This window comes from Rattus norvegicus, chromosome 16, assembly GCF_036323735.1.
Source record: "Rattus norvegicus strain BN/NHsdMcwi chromosome 16, GRCr8, whole genome shotgun sequence".
Taxonomy (NCBI): domain Eukaryota; kingdom Metazoa; phylum Chordata; class Mammalia; order Rodentia; family Muridae; genus Rattus; species Rattus norvegicus.
In genome coordinates this window covers 76,081,754-76,105,338 of record NC_086034.1, presented here as the reverse complement: position 1 = coordinate 76,105,338, position 23,585 = coordinate 76,081,754, and the positions used below count along the sequence as shown (strand labels likewise).

General features: G+C 45.1%; 1 protein-coding gene across 1 annotated transcript; it reads right to left on the bottom strand.

Moving 5' to 3' along the window:
- Nucleotides 1-164: 164 nt before the first annotated feature.
- Nucleotides 165-23,436, bottom strand: Polb (DNA polymerase beta). The gene is made up of 14 exons (NM_017141.2): nt 23,364-23,436; nt 23,116-23,173; nt 20,515-20,581; nt 18,745-18,819; nt 17,995-18,053; nt 16,928-16,977; nt 14,372-14,423; nt 12,220-12,274; nt 12,065-12,137; nt 11,385-11,455; nt 9,218-9,304; nt 3,562-3,626; nt 2,421-2,560; nt 165-401 (listed from the first exon to the last, which is right to left on the bottom strand). Exons 1-14 carry the CDS (start codon nt 23,422-23,424, stop codon nt 307-309), a joined length of 1,008 nt encoding a protein of 335 aa, NP_058837.2. The 5' UTR covers nt 23,425-23,436; the 3' UTR covers nt 165-306.
- Between the last annotated feature and the right edge of the window lie 149 nt (nt 23,437-23,585).

Sequence of the window (23,585 nt, the reverse complement as noted above, 5' to 3'; positions counted from 1 at the left end):
GTGGATAGGGACAAGTGGGGCCGACTGTGGCTGCAATGTGAGGTGGAAGTGAAAGGTCATTAAACACTGCTTATCACATCGGCTCTTACGTTTCTCTAGTAAACCATGGTACTGCGATCACAAACATATCTAAGTTTAAACACATGTGCTAAGAAAATACTGAATAGCTGCTCAAGAGGTTCATTGACGATAGTCCATGGGAAGCACAGAGAAGAGGCAATCACCTAAAACACCCAACCCTTACATAGCAAAGGTTAAGCAATAACTTAGGACTCCTCGTGGGATAGGCCTGGGGTGGGGCAGGCGTCATTCACTCCTGTCCTTGGGCTCCCGGTAGCGCCACTGGATGTAATCGAAAATGTCCTGCTCGCTGTCCACCGGAAGGGGCTCCCCAGCAACCCCTGTGGATGGAGAGAAACAGGAGTATTTAAGAACTAGTCTGGGAACTTCTTTAGTATCATAGACTGAGAGCTAACCTGGCCTGAGGGACTCATAAGAGGTACAGGCTGACTCAGAATGCAAGGCCCAGGTTCCATTTCCAGCTCAGGGGAAGTGAGTGAGCCACCTGGAGAAAGTTCTTTCCTGCTCACCTCCACGTGCTGACAGCAGTCTGCATGAGACTTTTGTCTTATTACCAGCGTTACAGAGAATGCTGGGGTCCCAACCGTGGCCTGAAGTCACCTAGTTCATGGTCCTTTCTGCTGGGTCTCATAAAATAGTGCTTTTGCAACTCAGACTGTGGTCATCCTTAAGCTAGCAGTAACAGCATGCCTTAGACGTTTACCACAATTATGGACTCTTGCCTCAGATGTGTGCATGGCTAAGCCAGCCTGGGCTACAGAACGATACCCTGTCTCCAAAATTAAATTAATGAAATGCTCGAGTACCTATGAAATTAGCACCCACATGTTTAATAATGACCCAGTAGATTGTCTGAATGCTGACATTTAAAAAGCAGTGCTCCAATCTGCATAAGATGTAAGTCCTGCTTGCATAACTTTTAAAAGTGGTAAACTTTGTCTTCCAGTGGACACTACTAGTAAACTACATAGTAGATTATGACTCGTTAAATAAGATTTTTAAATTCCGTTTTTTATAAACACTTATTATATTCCTTTATTAGTTTTGCGTGTGGGGTGTGAACAAGTGCATGTACACATATGGGCGTGTGTGTGCCCCAGAGAGTACACGTGAGGTGTGAGCATGTGCATGTTCACATGCGGGTGTGTGTGTCACAGAGGGCACACGTGGGAGAAGGAAGGAGCAGGAGCCTGTTCTCCTTCCACTGTGAGTCCCGGGCCCAGACCCCGGCTTTTAGGTTAAGTCCTTACCTGCTGGGCTGCCTCATCTAGTCCTTAAATCTTAAGGATGATATAGAAATAATTACCCAGGGACTATTCTGTAATTTTTAAAATTTAATTTTTCCCTATGAGTGTGGGGTGGTGGCAATGGCATTTATTTAAGTGTGTTCGTAAGAACACACTTTATAATTCAACTACAGTCTTAGCCACCAGTTTTGAGTGATACTGAAAGAAACGATACCAAGTTCTTCACTAGTCTGAGATACATCAATCGAAACCCTTTAAGTCAGTAAGGTTTTTTACTGAGTATCATAAGGAGGTTGGAAGGACCTAATATTCATTCCCCTGCTCCCCAGTGCACACGCTTTGCTGAGGATCAAACCCTACAAGACGAGCATTGCAGCAACTAAGTACATCGCCAGCAATGTAACCAATCCTATCAGACTACAACAACTTTTGCCTGACTGGTCATCAACTGAGGCCTTACAAGGATCTTTTGTTTCCTGTGTTTAAAATCATAAAGAAGCTACAACTAAATGGCAGGTGTCTTAGGCTTTCATTGCTGTGCGCAGACACCATGACCAAGGCAACTCCTATAAGGACAACATTTAACTGGGGCTGATTTATGGGTTCAGAGGTTCAGTCCATTATCATCAAGTATGGCCCTGTCCAGGAAGGCATGGCACTGGAGAGCTGAGAGTTCTACACCTTGTTCCAAAGGCAAATCGGAGAAGACTGGCAAGGCCCACCACCGCAGTGACACACTTCCTCCAACAAGGCCACGCCTCCTAATAGTATCACCCCCTGGCCAATCATATTCAAACCATCACAGCAGGATTACTAACAGTATTCTTAGAATTTGTTATCTTAAAAGACCTAGTTTTTGAGAGGAAGGTAAGGTAGCCTAGGCTGCCCTCAAACTTGCTGAGTAGCCAAGGCTAAACCAAGACTGCCTAAGTGCTGGGATTACAGGCACTATAGACAGCACATGCTGACAACCCAGCTAAAACACGCTTGGAAACAAGCTCTCCAGATTCAAGGATGGCCACTCAGGCAGTCACAGACACTCACCAGTGACCCCCAGGGGACAAAGGGTATAAGACAGTCACAGACACTCACCAGTGACCCCCAGGGGGCGGATGGTGTACTCATTGATTGTGAAGCCCTTTTCCAGGGCATGCGCTCTCATATTCTTATTAAAGATGTCACTTCCAGTGAAGTAGAGAACACCACAGTAGTACTGATCTTTGGGGATCAACCTTAGGGAAAAATATTTTCTTATTACATATTTCACGTTTGACAGATAAAGGTTTTCTAGAATCAGTAAAGACAAAACACCTGAGGTACGTCTGTACTCTAGTCACCCACAAAAAGCAGGGTGACTGTTAGGCTGACTGCTCAATGGCCACCGTATCACCTCAGCTGGCAACTGGGGACGACAGCTGCTGGACGCTGTGTTTCTAAACACGGCCTACTAACCTGGACCCACAGGAAGTAAAAGGAAGCCTCTGTCTTGAGCTTTCGGCTTTACTTTCACTATTGCCCCAGAGCTCTCCCTCGCCTCCAGTCACCTGGGGTTCCAGAATGGGGGAAACCTCAAACAGTAGGGGTCATCCCTCTGACAAGGGCAATGACTGTGAGGCTGAGGCTACACACTGGAGCAGGGACAACCATCTCTCAGGATCCAGTATGCAGGACGAGGGCCGAGACAGTGATGGATCTAGGGCCGCAGCCTTCTGAGAACTGTGTAACTGTGCACACCTCACCTCCTGTGGCCCCTGCTCTAATTCTTCCCCTATTTAGACCTAAATCTCAAACCAGAGCCCAGAAAATGGGTCCGGGATGTCAGGAGCTTGTGCCTGTTCTTCCCAATGTGAATACACGGAACCAGGTCTGAGCTTCTCGCCACTGTCTTTGATATATTAGGATAGGCAGCCAAGTCTAGGCTGATGGGCTGCCAGAACCTGGGCTTTAACTCCAAGTTTCAGCTATACCCGGGAAGCTTCACTTCGCTAGAGGTTTGTATCACAAAAAGTGGCATCTACTTATTACTACAACACAAGAAGCTGTGCCAGCTATGGCCGTATTCTGGTGAGGAGCAAATCTCAAGAAACTGTTGTCTATAGACATTTACCATTCTGTACACAGTCTAGCCTAACACTGTATTTCACAGTAATTTACCATCCCCTAAAATAAAAGGTGGCTCTCCATATCTATGTAACCTTAGAGGAGCACCAGGACTCAGCCATCTGAATCATACCTGATATCGATTCTCCTGTGTGGATATTCGTTTTCATCATTCTCGCTGGGAAGCTGGCAAACACCCTATGTGGATATTTCAAAGAATGTTTAGATAGCTTCAAATTAAATTTTCATCAAATGTTCAAGGTGAAGGTACTTTGAGCTAATTCCAGCAGTCCTAGAATTTTGAGTACTTTCAGCATAGAACCATCTCTACGCTCTACATGAAGATGAGGCTGCGTCCCGGGCAGTCACTATGCTGCTCTAAGCTGTGTGAAGCTCTGGCTTTCACACTGCCTTACCCTGCATGACTCCATTCTGAGTGCAAAGGCAGAGGCAGTTCAACCACATTCCTCCTGGCTCTGAGACCACCCGCTGTCCAGCAGCAGCCATGAGGTGGAGAATAATAACTTATTCTTATACGTGAAAAAGTGTCAGAGAAGACTGGGAACACAGGGGTGCATGGATTATTAAAACTATGACAGGAAAACTAGGCCTGAGACAAATCAGCATCTTCAACCTGAACCCTCCACTTATAAAAGGTCACCTAACGTTGTAACGTCCAGACCCACCGACTCTTGGCATTTTCACTGGGCACTCAGGTACGGCAGTCCCATTGTTCTCACTGTGTGTATGACATACTCAGATTGCCCTCATGTTCACCTGTCCACCACTCCAGATCTGGTCCAGACCTTGCCCTGGGGGTTCTAGTGCTTCTGAAGCTCAGCCCCACAACTACTCAGTCCTGAATGCTTCCAGCAACTCTCCAACTGGTTTGTTAGCGTTTTACCTAACTAGCTGGGGAACGAACTGTCTGTGTAGTTTGTAAACTTATTATCCAGTGAGTTCTGATGCTGGGGAGAGGCATGCTTCAGACACAGTGTGCCCAAGTCAGGACGTACAACCTCCACCTTCTCAGTGCGTTCCAGGTAACTAGATCCACATGGGGGGCAAGCAAGGATCATGCTCTGAGGACTTGGCCTTTGCAGGTTCTAAAGTAGCGATTAGTCATGGGAGGCACCAAGCATGAGAGACAGAGACCAAAACAAACAGGGAGAAGCAAATGGAATAGAAGAATGGCTATGCACAACGCAAACAAACTGAGAACGCTGCCAGTGATCGTCATGGATAACAAGATTATTCCATTCATGCAGCAGGCAGAATATTACAGACAAGAAATATTCAAGAAAGGTTTAAGTATGATATAACAGTAGAAGAGTTTGAAGAAACCTTAGAAATAGAGAAAACAAAGCAAACAAGAAAATTAAAAGAGGAGATTGTTGGGTTGTCTTCTATGTGCCCGAGTCTTCACCAGTTTTAGTTTTATTAAGATTTACTTTATTTTAATTGTGTGTGTGTGTGGGGGGGAAGGCCTCAGGCTGGTGATTATTCACAGGTGATGACTTAGGGCCAGTGACTCGACACGGGTAATCAGAGGCAGCGGACAGAACAGAACCCAGTAAAATGGGCACTTATTTGATTATTATCAGGTAAAATGTGAAGTGGTTCTGCTTTCTTACCATCTCTGTACATGTGTACAAGGGCGTACACATTAAGTTTAGCCGTCCACAGAGGCTAGAGGCCTGAGACAACCCATCCCTTAGTGTTCCAGGCAGCTGCGAGCCACCATCCACACCCCTAACCACTGACATCTCTCGCCACTGCTTCTGTTGTTTTCTGAGTTAAGTTTCATCAGCTTTTCCCCTTCAAAAAAAGGCAACATTTCCGAACTAGACAATTACTCATCTTACACATGTAAAATGCTATAAAGTTTACCATATTATTTAAAACTCTTGTGTGTGTGTGTGTGTGTGTGTGTGTGTGTGTGTGTGTGTGTGCGCGCGCGCAGCGGAGGGGATGCTCACAGAGGCCGGTGCTGGAGCCCCTGGAGCTGGAGGTGAGGTAGGTTGTGAACCACCTGACGTAGGTGCAGGGACTGAACTCAGGTCTGGGTGAACAGTGCACACTATTAAGTGCTGCACCGTCTCTCCAGCCTCACACCTGACAAGGTCTCCAACTGTAAGTGCCTACTGTCGTATTCTGCGCAAATGTGTCACTAAAGCCACACGTCTGACCTAAACTGGACATTTTCTTTAGCTGTTCCTCTACCTAATGAAACAGACTCGCTTTCGTGACATGAAACCTATCTTCCTGGCCAACAAGTTCTGTCTGGTGCCACCTTTAGGTGGTCGGGTCATGGTGTCCCCATGGTGAACTGTCAGGAGGAGCTCAGTTGCAGCCCTGGGTGCCTGGACTCACAGGCCTGCTATTTGTCATCAGAGACTGGGGTTCAACTACTGTGTTCCCTTACTCAAGGCTGATTTTACTTTCCTCCTCCTCTTCTTCCTCCTCTTCTTCTTCTTCCTCCTCCTCCTCTTCCTCTTCTTCCTCCTCTTCCTCTTCTTCCTCCTCTTCCTTCTTCTTCCAGAGTTGAAGACCCAACCCAGGGCCACTGAGCTAAATCCCGAACCCCTAATTTTATTTTCTGATGTGCTAATGTTAAAGAATTCCTCTGTGTTCTTGTAGAATTCTTAGATGGGTTTTTGTTTCTGAGTTTCTAAAGTAAACCCTTTCATTTCCTCAGAATAGTCCAGATATGGCCACTTGAATGGAACCAGTGATACATAAAGCCAACAGACATCGAAGAGATGCAGAGGAAAAGGTTGTTTTTTCTAAGTATTACATTTATATAAACAACAACTGAGCAGCCTAAAGACCATGGAGAGACAGCACGGCAGCTGATAGCACTTGCCACTCTTCCTGGGGCACCCAGCTTCTGTCATCAGCACACTGTGTTTGCAACCACCCGTAGTTCCAGTTCCAGGGGATCGGACACCCTCTTCCGACCTCCATAAGCACCAGGTGCACATGGTACACATGCACACATGCAGACAAAACTCACACACAAAAGAATAAAAGAAATGGCCTAGACTCGTGCTAGTTTGCATTGGATTTGATTACTGCCATCGTAAGACAACCTTGGTTTTGGTTTTTGTTGCCACAGGGTCTCACAGTATGGCCCAGATTGGCTTGTGTTAGGATTTCTACTGCTGTAGTGAAACACCAAAACCAAAAACAACTTAGGAAGGAAAGGTTATTTCATCTTCTAGCTCCCAGATCATCCTCCTCTGTTCCTGAAGGAAGTCAAGGCATGTGCTGAAGCAGAGCCCACAGAAGATCAATGTTGACTGGCTTTGCACGGTGGGCTCACCTTGCTTTTCTTGTATAAACTCAAGCCAACCAGCCCAGGGTGGCACCACCCACAGTGAACTGGGCTGCCCACAGCAATCATTAATCAGGAGAGCACCCATAATCTTGCCTACGGACCAATCTTATCAAAGTATTTTCTCAACTAGGATTCCCTCTTCTCAGGTAGTTCCAGGCAGCCTGATGTACACAGCAAGCTCCAGAACAGACAGGGCAGAGAGACCCTGACTTATAAAAAAATAAAAATCTCTTTTCTTAGTTATGTCTAGGCTAATGTCAAATTAACAAAAACCAACCAGCATAGCCTAGCCTGGAACTTAATATGTAGCCTAGGATGGCCCCAAACTGGCAATTCTCCTGCTTCAGTTTCTCTAATGCTGGGATTACAGGCATGAACTGCTGTAGTGATAATCTCAATAGTCAACTCGATGAGATCCAGCCTGTAAAATGGCTCTAGACAGAGAGGCATAAATGAGTCTGTGGTCCCCTTTCTAAGGAACTGGCAGGTACTGTGCAGGCTGCTGGGGGACAGATGTCTCCCTGGGCGTGGGCTGTGACTGCATTGCTGACCTGGAATCAATCGGTGGGTTAGTGGTGTGGTACCCTAAGTGAACACGATGTGCTCTTTAACTGTGTGCGTATCTATGTCTAAGTGGGGAACCAGGGCGCTGTCGGCTTAGGACAGAGGTTTTGTAGTAGGTGGCAGTTACTGCAGGGCTCCCAACTTCAGAGATGAGACAGAGTGTGATTAGCCCTAAGTGGGAGCCTTTAAGGCTCAGGGAGGGAACATGGAGGAGGCAGAAATAGCCAGAGGAAGGGCTGGGATGTTGTGGAACGCTGTTTTCCAGGCAGGACACAGCCACTCTTGAACTCTCAGCTGCTATGAGTATCTGGTATGAGAGCGGGCCTATCACTATTCTGTTCTAGAGGGAGGATGGGCTTACAAGGCTCCAGCTCTCCCTGAGGACTTACAGATTGCAAGAGAAGAGGCTGAGGAGGCTCAATCCCTCCTTAGGCTCTACATGATGTTAATGGAGGTGAAGGGATTGTGTTTTCTTTAGTGGCCCATGAGTGTATAAATGACCCCGACTCATGCAGACAACTTTAATGCACCACACAGTAGCACAGGAAGGTATGTATGTAGAGGACGGACTCATTGGGAAGAGGAAGGAGATCACAAGTGGAAAGAGGACAACCGAGGCTAATAACATATTACACACATACACGAAAATGTCATAACATCTTATACACGTGCATAGAAATGCTACAGTGTTACTGTAGTTAATATATGCAAAAAGCTAAAGATCTGTAGAGACAGCACAGCAGGTAAAATGGCTGCGAAGCAAGCATCAGGGCCCGGCTTTGCTCCTGGCACCCATGGAAAAAGAGCCATCACCCACCTGTGCCCACAGGTTCTAGTTTATCCCCTAAGCTGCCCACCTAAACGCTCCCCACTTCCAGGGCCCTGGAAATCCCCACTGTTCCACTTTACAACGATGCATCCTGTCTTTCTCAATCCCTGCTGGGCACCTCAGCCAACATGCTTTCCTTCCAGTCATGTGACATGGGAAGTGCAGTATGAAACCAGAATAAAGGCAAGCCAAGGGAAAACTGAGAATTTGATTTCCATGAGCTTTCTTACTCAGAGAGACTTACTTATCTGTTTTTAATTTATCTGTCACCTTTTTTAATTTGACTCTGTGGCCTGGTATGACCTGGACCTCACGATATAGCCCAGGCAGGCCTTGAACTCATGGCAACCTCCCCTCCTCAGCCCGAGTGCTGGGCTGACTTCTCAGTCCAAAGCCCACAGAGCTCTTACAGCTCAGCAGAGTGGGTTGCACCAGGGGTCTGCAAGCATCCTTTGTAGGCCCCTGCACCAGGTCTCCCAGGGGGCCCGGCTTCTCCCCTCACTGCAGCAACAGATTTCTAATCAGGCTCGCTGACGTTTTTCTGTTTTCTTTCTTCTTCTTCTTCTTCTTCTTCTTCTTCTTCTTCTTCTCTCTCTCTCTCTCTCTCTCTCTCTCTCTCTCTCTCTCTCTCTCTCTCTTTCTTCCTTTTTCTTTTTTTTTTAGATTGGTTTTTCCACCTGGAACTAATCAGGCATTTTGAACCTCACTCATTAAAACTCCTAAGTCAGAGACTATGAAGCACTTGCTATTTTAGGAAAGAACTTACTTCGTGCTCGTTATTATGAATAGTTTTAAAGGGCAAATTCTGCCTAATTATTTTGGTGATTCAAATCATTAACACAGTATTTACAAGAAAATCCTTTACTGAAATATTCCGGAAGTAACTCTGAGCGCTAACATTACTTCCCCGAGATCTCAGAGTTCTGCCATTTCTTTTGTTGTTTTGAGGCAGGGCCTCTGTGGAGCTCTGGCTGCCCTGCAGCTTGGCGTGAGCCGTCATGCTGTGACCCCAGCTATCTGCGATGGTGACAGAAAGCTATAAGCGTGGACACTTACCATGAACTTTGTCTCACCCTTTGACAGAGTATCTGTAATGAAACGGACTTTTTGTAACTGTTCCACAACACGATGTAACAACTTTGGCTGCATGATCATGATTAGAAAATAGAAAGAGAGTACCGTTACAATAAGAAAACTTTTTTGGTGTTGGAAAGTGAACCCAGGGCCTTAGTCCCTGCCACTGAGCTATGTCCCCTAAACCCATTTCTTTCTTACCTTTCTTTGAGGTCCATCCAGGCTGTTAGGACTATGTAGACCAGGATAACCTGCTGAGGCACCATCATGCCCTGGTTTATGTGGTGTTAGGAACCCAACCCAGGGCCTTGTAACTGCTACACATCCAAACAATCTGCCTAACTGAGTTATATCCCTAGTCCTGTGTTGTTTCCTTTAAAAAAGAGAAGTCACTCGGGGTTGGAAAGATGGCTCAGTGGTTAAGAACACTTACTGTTCCTCCAGAAGACCCCAGTTTAATCTCTGGCATTCACATTAAGTGGCTCACAACCGCCTGTAACGGCATTTCTAGGGGACCCAACATCTCTGGTCTTGGAAGGCTCCTGTGCCTCCCCCCCCCCCCCACGTCCTACAGACACATGTGCATCATTAAAGACACAGATCTCCAAAATGACTTCCTCATGCATGTGTGTGCCTGCTGACTTATGATGCTACGGTTTATAGTCAGGGAACAGAGCTTCAGAGCTGGTTGTGTCTCATGTTGGGCTCTCTCAGCTCTACTCGGCATTCTCCAGGAAAACTGGCCTGCAATCTTCACTGACTGTCCTGCCCCTACTTCCCATCTTCCCATAGGCATACTGGGATTACAGATGCACGTCAGCCACCACATCTGGCTTCTAGAGTGGGTTTCAGGCATTCGACTCAGGCTGTCAGGCTTAAGTCATCTTCCCGAGCCTCCTCTTTCATATGCTGAGTATATTTCCCTCTAGCAGAAAATGCATCAATTCGAACGGTTGTTCCCCCCAATCTATCTATCTATCTCTCCCTCCCTCCCTCCCTCCCTCCCTCCCTCCCTCCCTCCCTCCCTCCCTCTTTGTAGAGTCGGGTAACATTAAACTCATGCTAAACCTCTTGCCTCCCAAGTGATGTGATTACAAGTACACGTCACCATGTCTGACCATCAAATCAAATGATTTCTTTTTCTTAGAGACTCCTTATGCGGGGCTGGAGAGATGGCTCAGTGGTTAAGAGCACTGGCTGCTCTTCCTGAGGTCCTGAGTTCAAATCCCAGCAACCACAAGGTGGCTCACAACCATCTGTAACGACATCTTGTGTCCTCTTCTGGTCATGCAAGCAGAACGTTGTATGTACATAATGAATAAATTAAAAAAAAAAACCCCAAAACCAACAACCTACTTATGCTTTCAAAGATAATAAGCTTCATCTGACTTCATAAAATCTAAGAGTTAGCTCTTTTTAAAAAGCAAAAATATTCTAAAATTTAAAATATCTGCCTTCACACGTGTTTAACAGGTAACGTTTCACAGTAGTTATTGCATTTACTTATTCAGTGTGCGAGTGCTCACACACATGAACACATCGGAGGGAGAAACAACGTGAGAGAATTCGCTCTCCCTCCACCATGTGGGTCTAGGGACTGCCCGAGTCAGGGCTGGTGGCAAACAGCTTCCCTTGATGAGCCATCTCTCTGGCCCTTCTGTAACAGGTAAAACTTCTCTTAATGAAAGTATTGTATGCCAAGTATTTCTGAAATTGATAGTGAATAATTCTGAAAATATCTTTTTCAACTTCATTTCTTTAGATGTTAAGATCTGCTCAAAAAACTGAACCCTTCTCTGTAACTCACGTTGCCTCTCCCAGGCCACAGTCTAGGGGCTGGCAGGTGACAGTCACCGAGGTCCCCTTCACATCAGCTCTTCGTCCTCCCCACTTCACAGGCTGTGAGGAGCACCAGCAGATTCTACTCCCAGAGATTCATCCACTCATTTATTCCCTTGCTTATGTTTAATTGGGAACAATACTGTGTGTGTCTGTATGTGGCTATATATAAGATTAAAATAAACTTAGGGTTATAGCTCAGTGGAGGAGTCCCTGCGTGAGGCCCCAAGTTCACTCCCCAGCACCATAAACAAACCACACAGTGAAAATATCCAACTGTCAGTTAGAAGACGCTGCTCCTCCTGAGTACCTGTTTGCTTGATTCTGACGTGAAGTTTGGGTGGGTCAGCAGAACGTCCATATCTCCACTGGACTCTGCGCCTATGAGAAAAAAGAACACGCACTGAGTTCTGTGTAAACCTACTAGTTAGGCCATCCTAGAATGAGATGGAGACACAGGCACTGAGTTCTGTGTAAACCTACTAGTTAGGCCACCCTAGAATGAGATGGAGACACAGGCACTGAGTTCTGTGTAAACCTACTAGTTAGGCCATCCTAGAATGAGATGGAGACACAGGTACTGAATTCTCTGTAAACCTACTAGTTAGGCCATCCTAGAATGAGACGGAGACACACGTACTGAGTTCTGTGTAAACCTACTAGTTAGGCCAACCTAGAGTGAAATGGAAGACACACGTACAGAGGCCCCGCTTCCAACAGGGCAACTTTCTACTACGCTGTAACTCGTGTCTAACATGAGTTAAAAGACTTCCATTTTCTGTCCAGTGCCTCAGGCACAATGACAGAGACAACAGAGTATGAGACAAACAGTAGTAATGGGACGAACATGGACAAGCAGACTTATCTAATACTAAGGGTTTCAGGAAGCCATGAAGTGACACAAAACACATCTTTTGAACCCAAGTCCATCACACACACTAGGCAACTTTAACACCAAGCCATGAATGACGAGAGTCGGAAGGATGTTACCTCTTCGGAAACTGCCGCAGACTGTAGCGATGTACTCGGGATCCAGCTTTTTAACTTCATTAAGAACAATGTCCTAAGAGAAGAGAAGGGAAGTCAGTATTCCAGCAAGAGCCGGCCTTCTCATGCTACAGAGAGCACCACGCACACACTCTTACCTGCATTTGCAGCATCTCCTCACGAGGAATTCTCTTTTCAAAGTCCTCAAAATATCTAGAGAGACATAACAAGAGGAAAGAGATTCTGTACAATTTTAATGATTAAAAACCATCTACCATGTCAAGCATAGAAGCAGATCATTTGTCAAAAATCAAGACTGGAATTCAGTTGGAAGACAAGAAGAAAGCCAGGGAGGTGGTCGGGAAGGCACCCACTGCTTCAGGACCGCACCCAAGTCCTGACTGTATCCTGTGTACATTTCAGACCTTAAATTCATTTCCATGTAATCACATAACAAGAATAAAGAAATGGGGCTCAGAATGCAGCTCAGTTGGGAGATCTTTTGCCTGGCACACACAAGGCCCTGAATACACCAGATCTGGGGCATCTGCCTGCAATTACAGCACTTAGGTGTTCATCCTTCTCTGGCTACACAGTAAGTACAAGGTCAGCCCTGGATACTTGAGACCTGGTCTAAACAAACAAACAAACAACCCAAGCTACAGGAAACAAATAGACATTATTGCTGCATGTTTACAAAGGAGACTGCCCTCTCCTGATAAAGCTAAAGGTTTATAGGACTGAGCACCTGAAACCTGCAAAAACAGGAAGAGGGCTCTGATGTGCTGCTGGCTTGAGGGGAGCTGGATGCTAATGAATCTACACATGATTTTATTTCATTTCCTTTCTAAGTAACATACAGCACGTAAAAAGCTAGGAGGAATCGTGAATGTTTACAACATGACAATGATAAATGTTGAGGACACTGGTATGTTTACCCGGATCTAAAACATTATACAATGTATACACGTAACAAAATGTTAGGTGATGTATACATGTTGAAAATTATACCAAAAGTTTTCAAAATTTTTGTGTCTAAAATATTATCCTACACTGTGGATGGAGCTAGGAACACCAAGACACAGATGACTAAGCCAGTCATGAAGGAGAGTGGAAGGGCCAGAAGAGGAGCGGCTGTCGGGTAGAGAGATCATTGGTTCCTAGGCCTGGGAAGCAGTGTGTGAGGGTTCTGTGAGGAAGAGAACAGCAGACTCCTTTAGGATAGGAAAGATGTCCTAAAACTGACTGTAACCGTGGCTGTACAACCCTGCAAACATGTTAAAAGTTGTTCAAGTGTTTATTTCACACAGGTTAACTGCATACTGTATAAACTATATCTCAGGAAGCCCAATAGGATGGCATTGCAGCATGAAATAATGTCTACACATGTGTCTAAGAATGATAGTGTGTGTATTCTGAACAGTTCTGGTGCACAGGCTCTTCAGAAGACCTTATGAATTCCCCTAACATTCAGGTTCTCCAAGGACTACAGAAATGAAAGACATCATAAGGCACCAATAGGAAAAAGAGTGCAATTTGGACCAAATCATCAAGAAGATAATATAATGGCAGACATGTAAAGTGCCAGTACACGCACAATGTAATACCCGCTACGCAGGAGCACTGTTGATGCTACAGATATTATATTTCATTTACACATCTGAGAAGTTTCTTTCTTGGATTCATGTAAACTTCACGTGTTTCATGTTCACAGACCACGGTAAGGTCCTGAAGAGCTACTTGAGCTGGGTATAGAACTCATGCCTGTAATCTGAGATCTTGGAGGACCAGGCAAGAGAATCAAAGTCTGAGGTCAGCCTGGGCTACGTGGGACTTCCAGGTGAAAGGATATTTCAAATAACAGCCACTCCCCAAAAGAGCCACGCCTACAATTCTATCTGGTAACTAAGTTCTCACTTCTCCATGTTTTAGAAGGAAGTTCTCCTATAGAAGTTAAGAGAATGAAAGGAATTCTCAAAGAAAATGAAAACAACATAGGAAGCTAGAGTGCAACAATAAGCCATGAGCGCAGGCGTGAAGGTGACAAGGCTCTGTGCAGAGTCCAGCATTTCTGAACTAACGCTGGTTGCATTTAGTTAAGTCCCAAGGTTACCAAAGAATGTCTATACATGTTGTCTCTACATGTAAAAAGTAATGAAAAAGAGGCCATGTATTTGAAAGAGAGCAAGGGGGGATGGGCGTGAAGATTTGGAGGAAGGAAGGGGAGGGGGTAAATTATAATCTTGAAAAGTAAAAAAAAAAATGTCTGTGAAAACTTTACATCTGAAGTATCAAAATTGGCTATCTTACTTCAGCCCAATTCGCTGATGGTGGTTCAATTTATCTTCATTTTTCCTGAGATCTGAATAGGAGATAAAGTTGAGGTGTTTAAATTGAATATATTTTATAAAAAGATATTAAACCCAATTATCTTTTCTACAAAGAACTGCCCAGAAGAAAAGAGATGTCAAAATGATTTTCAAAATACAATGACTAAAAAACTACCACAGAGACTAAGAACTAGAAACAACTTTTCAAGTCAACTTTGCAAACATCTGACTTGAAGATCACTTTTACGTAATGAGTCAAAATTTCAACTAGAGGGTCATGAAAAAGTCCATAAACAAACCAGGAATTACAGGTAATGTTACTGGCTAGAGTTAAAAACGCCCTTCAGGTATCTAATGCAGCTTACTACAATAGTAAGCATAGCTTCTTCAGGTTTTATAACCGACAGCGTCTCACAACACAGTCCTGGCTGGCCTTGAACTCAGAGATCAGCCTGCCTCTGCCTGCATCATTACCACGTCTGGCCTAGGCTCATTCTTAGACATGTGTTACCTTCCCTGTTCAGTTAGCCTTCAGTATGAATGTGTGAAGGTACTGTGCTAAGGGAGAGAAGGCTATCATCTTCATCTTTTAATCTGGAAAAAATTTAACATTAATGTGTCTTTATAGGCGTGAATGTAGTAGTAACTTTTGCTAAAGAAAAAACAAGACAATGTAATTTGTTTAATAACCAGTATATTGAGAAATAGATAAATTCCCTCGGAAGAAATGGAGAAAAATCTGTATTTTTTGATAAATGCACCACATATACTACCTCCTAGAAAAAATACCACCAAATAATATCTGAAATGAAATGGAAACAATTACACAGTCACTGTTATATTACATATCTGAATTATGAAATATGAAACCAGAACAGGAGGTTCCAGCATTACCAGGGGAATGACTTCGTCAAACTCACAAGTTCCTGACTGTTTTGGAGAAACTGGATATAATGCAAGCAAAAACCCCACAGTCCTCCTGAGATACGATTCACTCTCTGACTCTTTGGCAAGTTCTACGACTAACCAGAGTGCCCCACAAGCGTCGGGCACCCCGCTGAAGCGCCCACTACTGCCCACGCCCACTACTCTCAGTAGTCTGCAGACATCGTTATATCAAATCCTGAGTCAGGGCTGGGGATTTAGCTCAGTGGTAGAGCGCTTGCCTAGGAAGCGCAAGGCCCTGGGTTCGGTCCCCAGCTCCGGAAAAAAAGAACCAAGAAAAAAAAAATCCTGAGTCAGAATACATACCATGTGGCCCGAGGCTGAGGGACTAAGCAAACCCACTACAGTGAGGTTCTGAAAGTGGCATTCGAAACTCATCAGTCCCCAAGCCTGCCCGCCTGGCCTGTCTGGGTTGCTCAGAGGTAGCTGAGCCTTAAGTGGGGCACAGTACGCATTCCTAAGTGTGACAGTGAAGCCACATGTCCTGGAAAGCGAGGAGATGCGTCACATTTAGAGGACGCTTATGTTGGGGAAGGGAAATGGACTAAAATTATTTGGTTTAGGCTCTAGTTTTCCCTCCATTACTGTGAAAGCAAACATTCCTCCAACAGCTTGTAAATCTCTACCAGGAACATTCTTTCAACACACAGTTTAGCTTTTACTCTAAAATGTTCCTGTCTAAAACAAGAAGGAACAAAAGCAACTTAGACCCCAATTTTCCAAATCGTCACTGCTTTACTGTCACTGCTCTTACTTTAAGCTGAGAGTCTAACGTGTGTGAGCTGTTTGAGAGGCTGACTGTCAAAGCTGGACTGTTCCCCCTCCCCTCCCCCTCCATTTCAGACCAAGTATATGTATCTCAAAGTGTCCTTCAAGGTCCCCTTAACTCCAACAAGTGGCAAGCTCAAATGTACCACCACTGCCCTGATTATCGACTGGAAGGTTAGTGGGTGCTGGGACAACCGCTTATCCTGTGAGTAAAAGTGTCTGCAGTGGAGAGAGGAGCTGGCAGTTCAGCCATGAGAGCTCATTCATGTAGAAAAAGCTCGCCCAGGAATTCCAGTGAGGGCTTCAATTCCTCCAGTCAGTTCTACAGCACATGTGAGCACCGAATCTGATGACGGCATCTTACGGCTGTGTTTGTTCTTTACCCACCAGACTCACCGAAGGGGATACTGTTCACTCAGGACTCTCTACTGGGAACCCCACCTGGCCATCTAAAGGGGGCTTCCCCATTTGATTTGGGCAAGATGTTCTGAGGGCTGGATGTGATGGCCTTTATCTATCTGCTATTCACTGTTTCTCTGGCTTGCTGTACGGACGCTGACTCAAAACACAAGTGAGGCCATTACAGCTCGCTCTCTAGACCAGGGAGCACAAAGTAACTTCCTGCTTGTCTTAATTTTTTGTCACAAACCTAAAATTATCTAAGACAGAAAGGTTGACCTTATTCTAGATCTGCTCTCTACAATGTCGTTGCCAAAACCCCTTTGTCTGCATTTACATTTATTTACATTTATTTGAGACCAGGATTTCCAAGACGGCTTCCTGGAGATTTTAACTTGGACTTAGTGACTTATGTCATACTCACCTTCTAATGTTTTAATTCCTTCATCTACAAGCTTCCTTGCAGCAGATGGCCTATAACAACAACAACAATTAGAAGACGCCATCTCAATAGCGGGGAAAGCCACTGTGATAAGCACAGTGTCCTCTATTGTCAGGGACAGAGTTAATATTCACTAAGCAGGAATTGCTCAGTGCTGCATGGTTACTTTGCTAACGTCCATTTTACCCGAAGACTTTTTGAATCTTTAGTCAGTTGGTGGACAACCGTGACCTTGAACATAAAGACACCTAAACAGCCAGCTGTCATAATGCTCACGCACAGACATGGGGCACTGGGACACTCATTAATGCAACCGAGATTCATTGAGGGCTATTACGTGCCACATACACTGCTGGGAACCTACACAGATAAGACACTTCTACGCCAGTGTGTAGAGAAAGACAACAGATACGAATATGAATATAGTGTGATATTACTGAGTGGCTATATCTCACCTTAGACTGTGAGATGCTAAAACTGACATACGAATGAAAAATAGCCAGCCATTCAGGAGAGCAAAGGAAAACCATTTCGGGTAGAGGAACAACTCCCGAGAGTTCCATGGGTAAGCATGAGCTCGCCTGGTTCAATCAGTGATGCTGGATGACACGGGGCCTATAAACTACCATGGAGCGGTGCACAGGAGCCACAGACACTGCACTCCCTAAGGAGGTGGAGGCAAGTTTGGGCCTCCGTCAAGCACAGTGAAGCTATTAGGAATGAGCATAAGCCATCCGTACTGGCTGCTTCAGGTTTGTAGACTATCACTGCGGCTGCTGCTCAACTGTGGTCAACAGTGATGTGTCATGGAGAGCAAGTTAGCTGGGAGGAGCAACAGGAATAGCACCTGAAGCACCTACGCTGTGTCAACTCTCGGTATTATACAGTAAGGACAGACCAAAGGAAAGCCTGAAGACACACTGTGTGGCAAAGGCGTGAGGGAGGGAGAGAAGTGCAAGCCTGGGAAGGAAACAGTGGGGAATCTAGTTTGCTTGACATGAAAAAGAAGACTAATTTACTGCCGTGTCTAGTTAGGAAATAGTTCTTACCCGATGCCAGTAACTCGAGTCAGGAAGTTGATGGATGAACTTGTATCATCCTGACGAATCTTTATAAAAAAGAAAAATCAAATAATGATTTAAGAATGCTTCATGAACTGAAATTATCTTATTGGAAATGTATCAATATGCTCAAAATAAAGCAAAAAAGTATTTGCACTGCAGAGAACACAAGGCCCTGAGCAGTTGGTGGTAACAGAGTGGCTACAGACTTCTCATCTCCAATTTACTCAATACATGGGATTTGGGGGTTGTTTTATTATACATATGTTGTAGAATAACAAGATCTAGCTAACTATAAATTATAAATGCATCACCAACATTTAATACCCACTTCAGATTTCAATTTTCCAATACTTTTAAAGGGTCTCTTCATAAAAGACCCTTTTATGATATTAAAACAAACAAAAATCATAAAACATGCTCAGTATAGTTCAGACACAGATACAGACACATGTATGATAATGACTTTTTCATCAAAATTTGCAATCACTGTGGATGGTACAGTAAGAGGAACTCTGCCCCAGACCAGCTGTGTCCTAAAGCCACACACAGAAGTGGGAGAAGAGGCTCTTTTCTCTGTGACACAACCTCACTACACTGCCCAGGAGACCTTCTTCACCTCAGTAATACTGTAAAGTCCAATTAACACGTTTCCTTCTGAGTCTCACTAACATGAGTTACATCAACCATTCTGCTCTAGGCCCTAAGGAAGGACAAGACATCAAGTAAAAGTGTTACCTTTTCCAGTTTACGCAATTTTCCAGTTGCTAAAAATTCATCAATCTTTTCAGCAATTTTTGTTCCTACTCCTGGCTACACAGAAAATGAAAAATAAAGAAGACAGGTGAATACAGTGCTTACCAAATCCCAAGAGACAAACACTGGGGAGTAAGAAACAAGGGACTATTGGGCAAGTTTTGAAGCAAAGGTACAGAAAACTGAACCACGGAAGAAACTCCCCAGAACAAATGCTTAAGGACCAACAGAGGAAAACTAGTAACTTTAACTCACTCTTGACTGCACAAAGTTAACTTCTGAGGGCTGAAAATGTGGGTCAGTGGGAAAGTGGCTGCCTGGCCTATGAGAGGCCCTGGACATGCTCCCAACACCACACAGACACAGACAGACACACACAGGCAGACACAGACAGACACACACAGATACACACACAGGCACAGACAGACAGACACAGACAGACAGACAGACAGGCACAGGCACAGACACACACACACACACACACACACACACACACACACACACACACACACACGTGCGCCTTACTTGTATTAAGGGAACTGAGAAAGCTGGGGTGTTAGGATGGCTCTGTGGGTTTGGGCACTTGTTACCAGGCCTCATGCCCTGGGCTCAGTCCCTGGAATCCAGAGTGGAAGGAGAGACCTGGCTCCTGCACGCTGTCCTCTGACCTCCACATGGGCACCACTGCATGCACGTATCCACACACATCCCAAATAAATAAATGCAAACAATTTCTAACTAACAAAAAAAAGAAAATGTGAAAATAAAGCTATATACACAGTATCAAAATCACTTATTAGTCTATGGCCCTGAGAATTAAATCCAAACATCGCCTGTACTCGCATCCTCGCACTTCGCTTGTGTTATTAACTGACTGTCTTTTAGACAGGAGTAGTTCAGGGAAGCTTTATAATTATGTCAAATGTCTGAAAACTAATCTAAGGTTCACCAGATAAGTTAAATAAACTCCTACAATGAACTAGTATGCAGCCATGAGAAACACTGCAGCATTTATTGGTAAAAGAGGTTGAGTGTGTTAGGAAAAAGTACGCGTATGAGATGGCTGTACAGTTAAGATCATTTATTGTCTAGCAGAAGACTGGGTTCAGTTCCCAGCATCCACACACTGGCTCACAATTATATGTAACTTCAGTTCCAGGGAACCCCATGAGCTCTTCTGGCCTCCCCAGGCTTCTGCGTGCACATGGCGCACATAAACCACACAACCACACACACACACACAACAACAATTTCTTTTTAACCTAAAACCCAAGGCTACACAATGAGATCTTCTCACAAAGGTGGGGATGGCGTACACATGTTCTGCCAAATGATCTTCAAGGAGACTACCAATGAGTACCCCTCGGCAGCAAACGCGTCTGTCCACACGTCATTATCGATAATCCAACAGGCACCACGTAGTGTCTTATCTCAATCTAACTTTATGGGTGAAGCTTCGTGTTTACTGGTCTTCTTTATTATTTATTTGTGAGTGCTCGCAGACATGTATGCTCCAGCATACATGTGGCAGTCACAGGACAAACTGCCAGGGTCATCTCTCTCCTTTTGCCATGTAGTTCCAGGGACTGAAGTCCGGTTAGGTAAGCAGGCTGGGCAGCAAGCCTTTATCTACGGAACCGTCTGGTCAGTCCTGTTTAAACCTCAGGTATGCACACTAATATGACGTGACCCAGTTTCTTTCTTTCCCCCACCCCTCCAAAGACGGGGTTCACTACTGGTCATTATGCTTACCAATTTCTTAGCTTCTGCTCCACTCTTGATTTTGTGTGGGTACTTTGCTATCACAGATGCTGCTTTTCTATAAACAAACAAATAAAAAGGAAGAAAAAAACAATTGAAAATCCAGCAGATGCTTATTTTCTCTTAAACTGAACTACACATACACCAAATATCCACATTAACACTTTACAAGGATAGATGGTTTCCTCCTGCGTAAAACTTAGAACCTGATCGATGGACGTTCAGGGACTTGGAAAGAGCAAGACTGGAAGCGGGTGGAAAGACATCTGGGGAAGATCACAGGGACTGCCATGTGCCAAGGCTGCCCTGGCTACAGCTGTTCCTCGGTGCCAGATCTGCCAACAGCAGAGGTCAACACCGGACCCAGATGTGGTCCATTTCCCAGTGTGACCTGTCAGGGACCTCATGGTAGGTTGACTACCCTGGGCTGCTTCCTCTGTGCAAAGGACAACACTTTGTCCTTACTGGATAGGATTCTTATTCTGGTTATGGATTTGCCTTTCCAGCATGTAATGCTTCTGCAAAAGCTACCATCTGCGAATTGTCTATGACCAAGGAACTCACTTCATACCAGAGAAGTGCAACAGTGGGCCCACATTCATGGACTCCATGTTCCCCACCATTCTGAAGCGGCTGACCTGATAGAATGGCCTTTGAAGGCACAGTTACAGCACCAGTTAGGTGGCAGCAGCTTAAACATATCCATAGCTTAAACTCTGAGCTAACAATGCCCCTTCTAAAAGCCAAAGAACAGCCAGGCAAACATCCAAAGCTAGGCATGAGAAGCCCTCTTTTGAGTTTTCACCCAGGAATGTCCTAGTATGTCATGTATGTCCCCAAACATACAGGCTACTGCTACTGCCTTTAGTGGCACCCTAGAAGCCACCAAAGAAGTAGAAGGTAAGTCCCTAACTGCTGAAGAAACCACGCATTTCAGACACAGGGCTCGAGGCCTCTGAGCTGGAACTGACCTGAATTGTCCCTTCTCTGAGGACTGGCTTTCAGGGCATCAGGCACCAGGCAAGCTTTCAAAGGAGCAGAATCAACCAACAGCTCTACACAGCTATGACACCTATGACCCACAATGACCTGCATGGCATGCTAACACTAAGGGTGCAGTAGGGACACATATATCTCCGTGGTAACCAACAACTCTCTAATTGGACTTAGGACTCCCTCATCAACAGGGAAATCCATCATTCCTGATACCAGCATCCTGGTACCAGGCCTAGTGAAGTCACAGGTCTTGGAGAAGAGCCTACAACCACCACTTTCCCAAAGCAGCATAAGCCCTAACTATATAGTCTAAATGTTCATCCTTATACCCACAGACAAGTGTAGCCTTCACCCCTCATCAAGAAAACTGCTCTTTTGCAACAGAGACCATTACAGAAAACCATAACCAATCAAAATGCAGAGTTATGGGGCTAAGTCCTAATGGGTACGTCTATAAGATTAACTCCTAAACCTAAGGCCCAGGGAACACTGTAGAAGAGGGAATGGGAATCAGAGGAGCAGGGAAATTGCTGTGAGACGGTGTTTGTGGCCAGAAATGTCAGAAGCTATACTCATCCGGTCTCACTAACATCACTGCCTAGACACGAGCAGTGTTGTTCACAAGAATGAATATAACAGGCACCCCGAAGTGGTCAAGACCTCAACCTTACACGAAGAACTACAGGAAACTAAGGAATACTGAGAGCAGAGAAATAGACTTTGCCAGGAAAGACGCACCAATTGGTTATCCAGTACCAAAGGGTCAGCCTTGAACACGTCCGAGTAACACAATACAGTTGGTGCAGATTGCATTTATGTATTTAGGAAAATGTATGTCTATACATATAAATATATGTAACAATAAATGAAAAAAGGTTATGAATTTGAGAGATCAAGGAGGGTTATATATGGAAGTGTTTGGAGGGAGGAAAAGGGGAAATGATGTAATTATAATCCCCCAAATAAAAGAAATAATAAAATATAATAATAATAATTAATGGTAATAATAACAATAATGACTCCAGATAAGGAAATCCAGGCATGGAGCAGACTATTCGAGAACTCTAACTGTAAAGACATAAGTACTAGCTTGGGGGAAGCAGGGATCGTTTGCTTTTACTTTTAGAAGCTGAGAGTATGTTTATAGGTTAAGTAGCCAGCTGTGGGAAGAATGGCTAGAAGGTGCCTTCTGAGGTTTGTAGTGATGGGCCAGGGGTTTTCAGGAAGGCAACAGGATCTGTTATGGTCCAACCAGGAGGAAAGGTTGATTTCTTGAACTACATCTATTTCACAGTTCAGACCTCATCTCCTGTTGTTTATTGTTTTAAAGTCACACTGTATTTCCAGTCATTCGAGATTAATGGTGGGAATATATGCACCAGACACCTATTTTCGCTCAGAACTGTAAACGCTCCTGAATTAACCCTATAAAGCTCTGCCAAAATCCTGTATAGGTTAAATAAAGTGCCGCTCGGCTTTTTAAAAAAAAAACAAAAAAACTTTCGGATCGCCCAAAGACCCACTGGGCACCCGTCCCCCCATCCCTGAGAAGTGACAGCAAACTAGGGTGTCCTGGAACGCAAGCCAACAACGTACCTGTATGCATTGTACTTGTGGATCGCCTGGCTCACGTTCTTCTCAAAGTTTGCGAGTTCTGAAAAGACAACAAAGGGCTCGAGACACAAGGACACACCCGCGACCGGCTGTCCCGGGAAGGAGGGGTGGGCGGGTTCCTCCACCGGCGTCCAGGACAGACGCTGCCCGGCACTGCGACTGCGACCCGGGATCGGGGGAGAAGCGAGGCCCGGCTGAGGAGAGGGATCGGAGGGCGGCCCGGGACTCACCCACGAGCATGTCCGTGATGCCGCCGTTGAGGGTCTCCTGCGGGGCCTTGCGTTTGCTCATGGTGCCGGGGACCCACACCTGTGTCTTACCGGTGGAACAATGGCGGCCCCTGACAGGGCGCAGCGCGGTGACGTCACGCGCCAGGCTACTGGGCGGGGCTAGCAGTGCCCAGGCTGTAGGAGGGAATTCCTGGGCAGAGCGGAGGGGAGGCCAGGGTTACC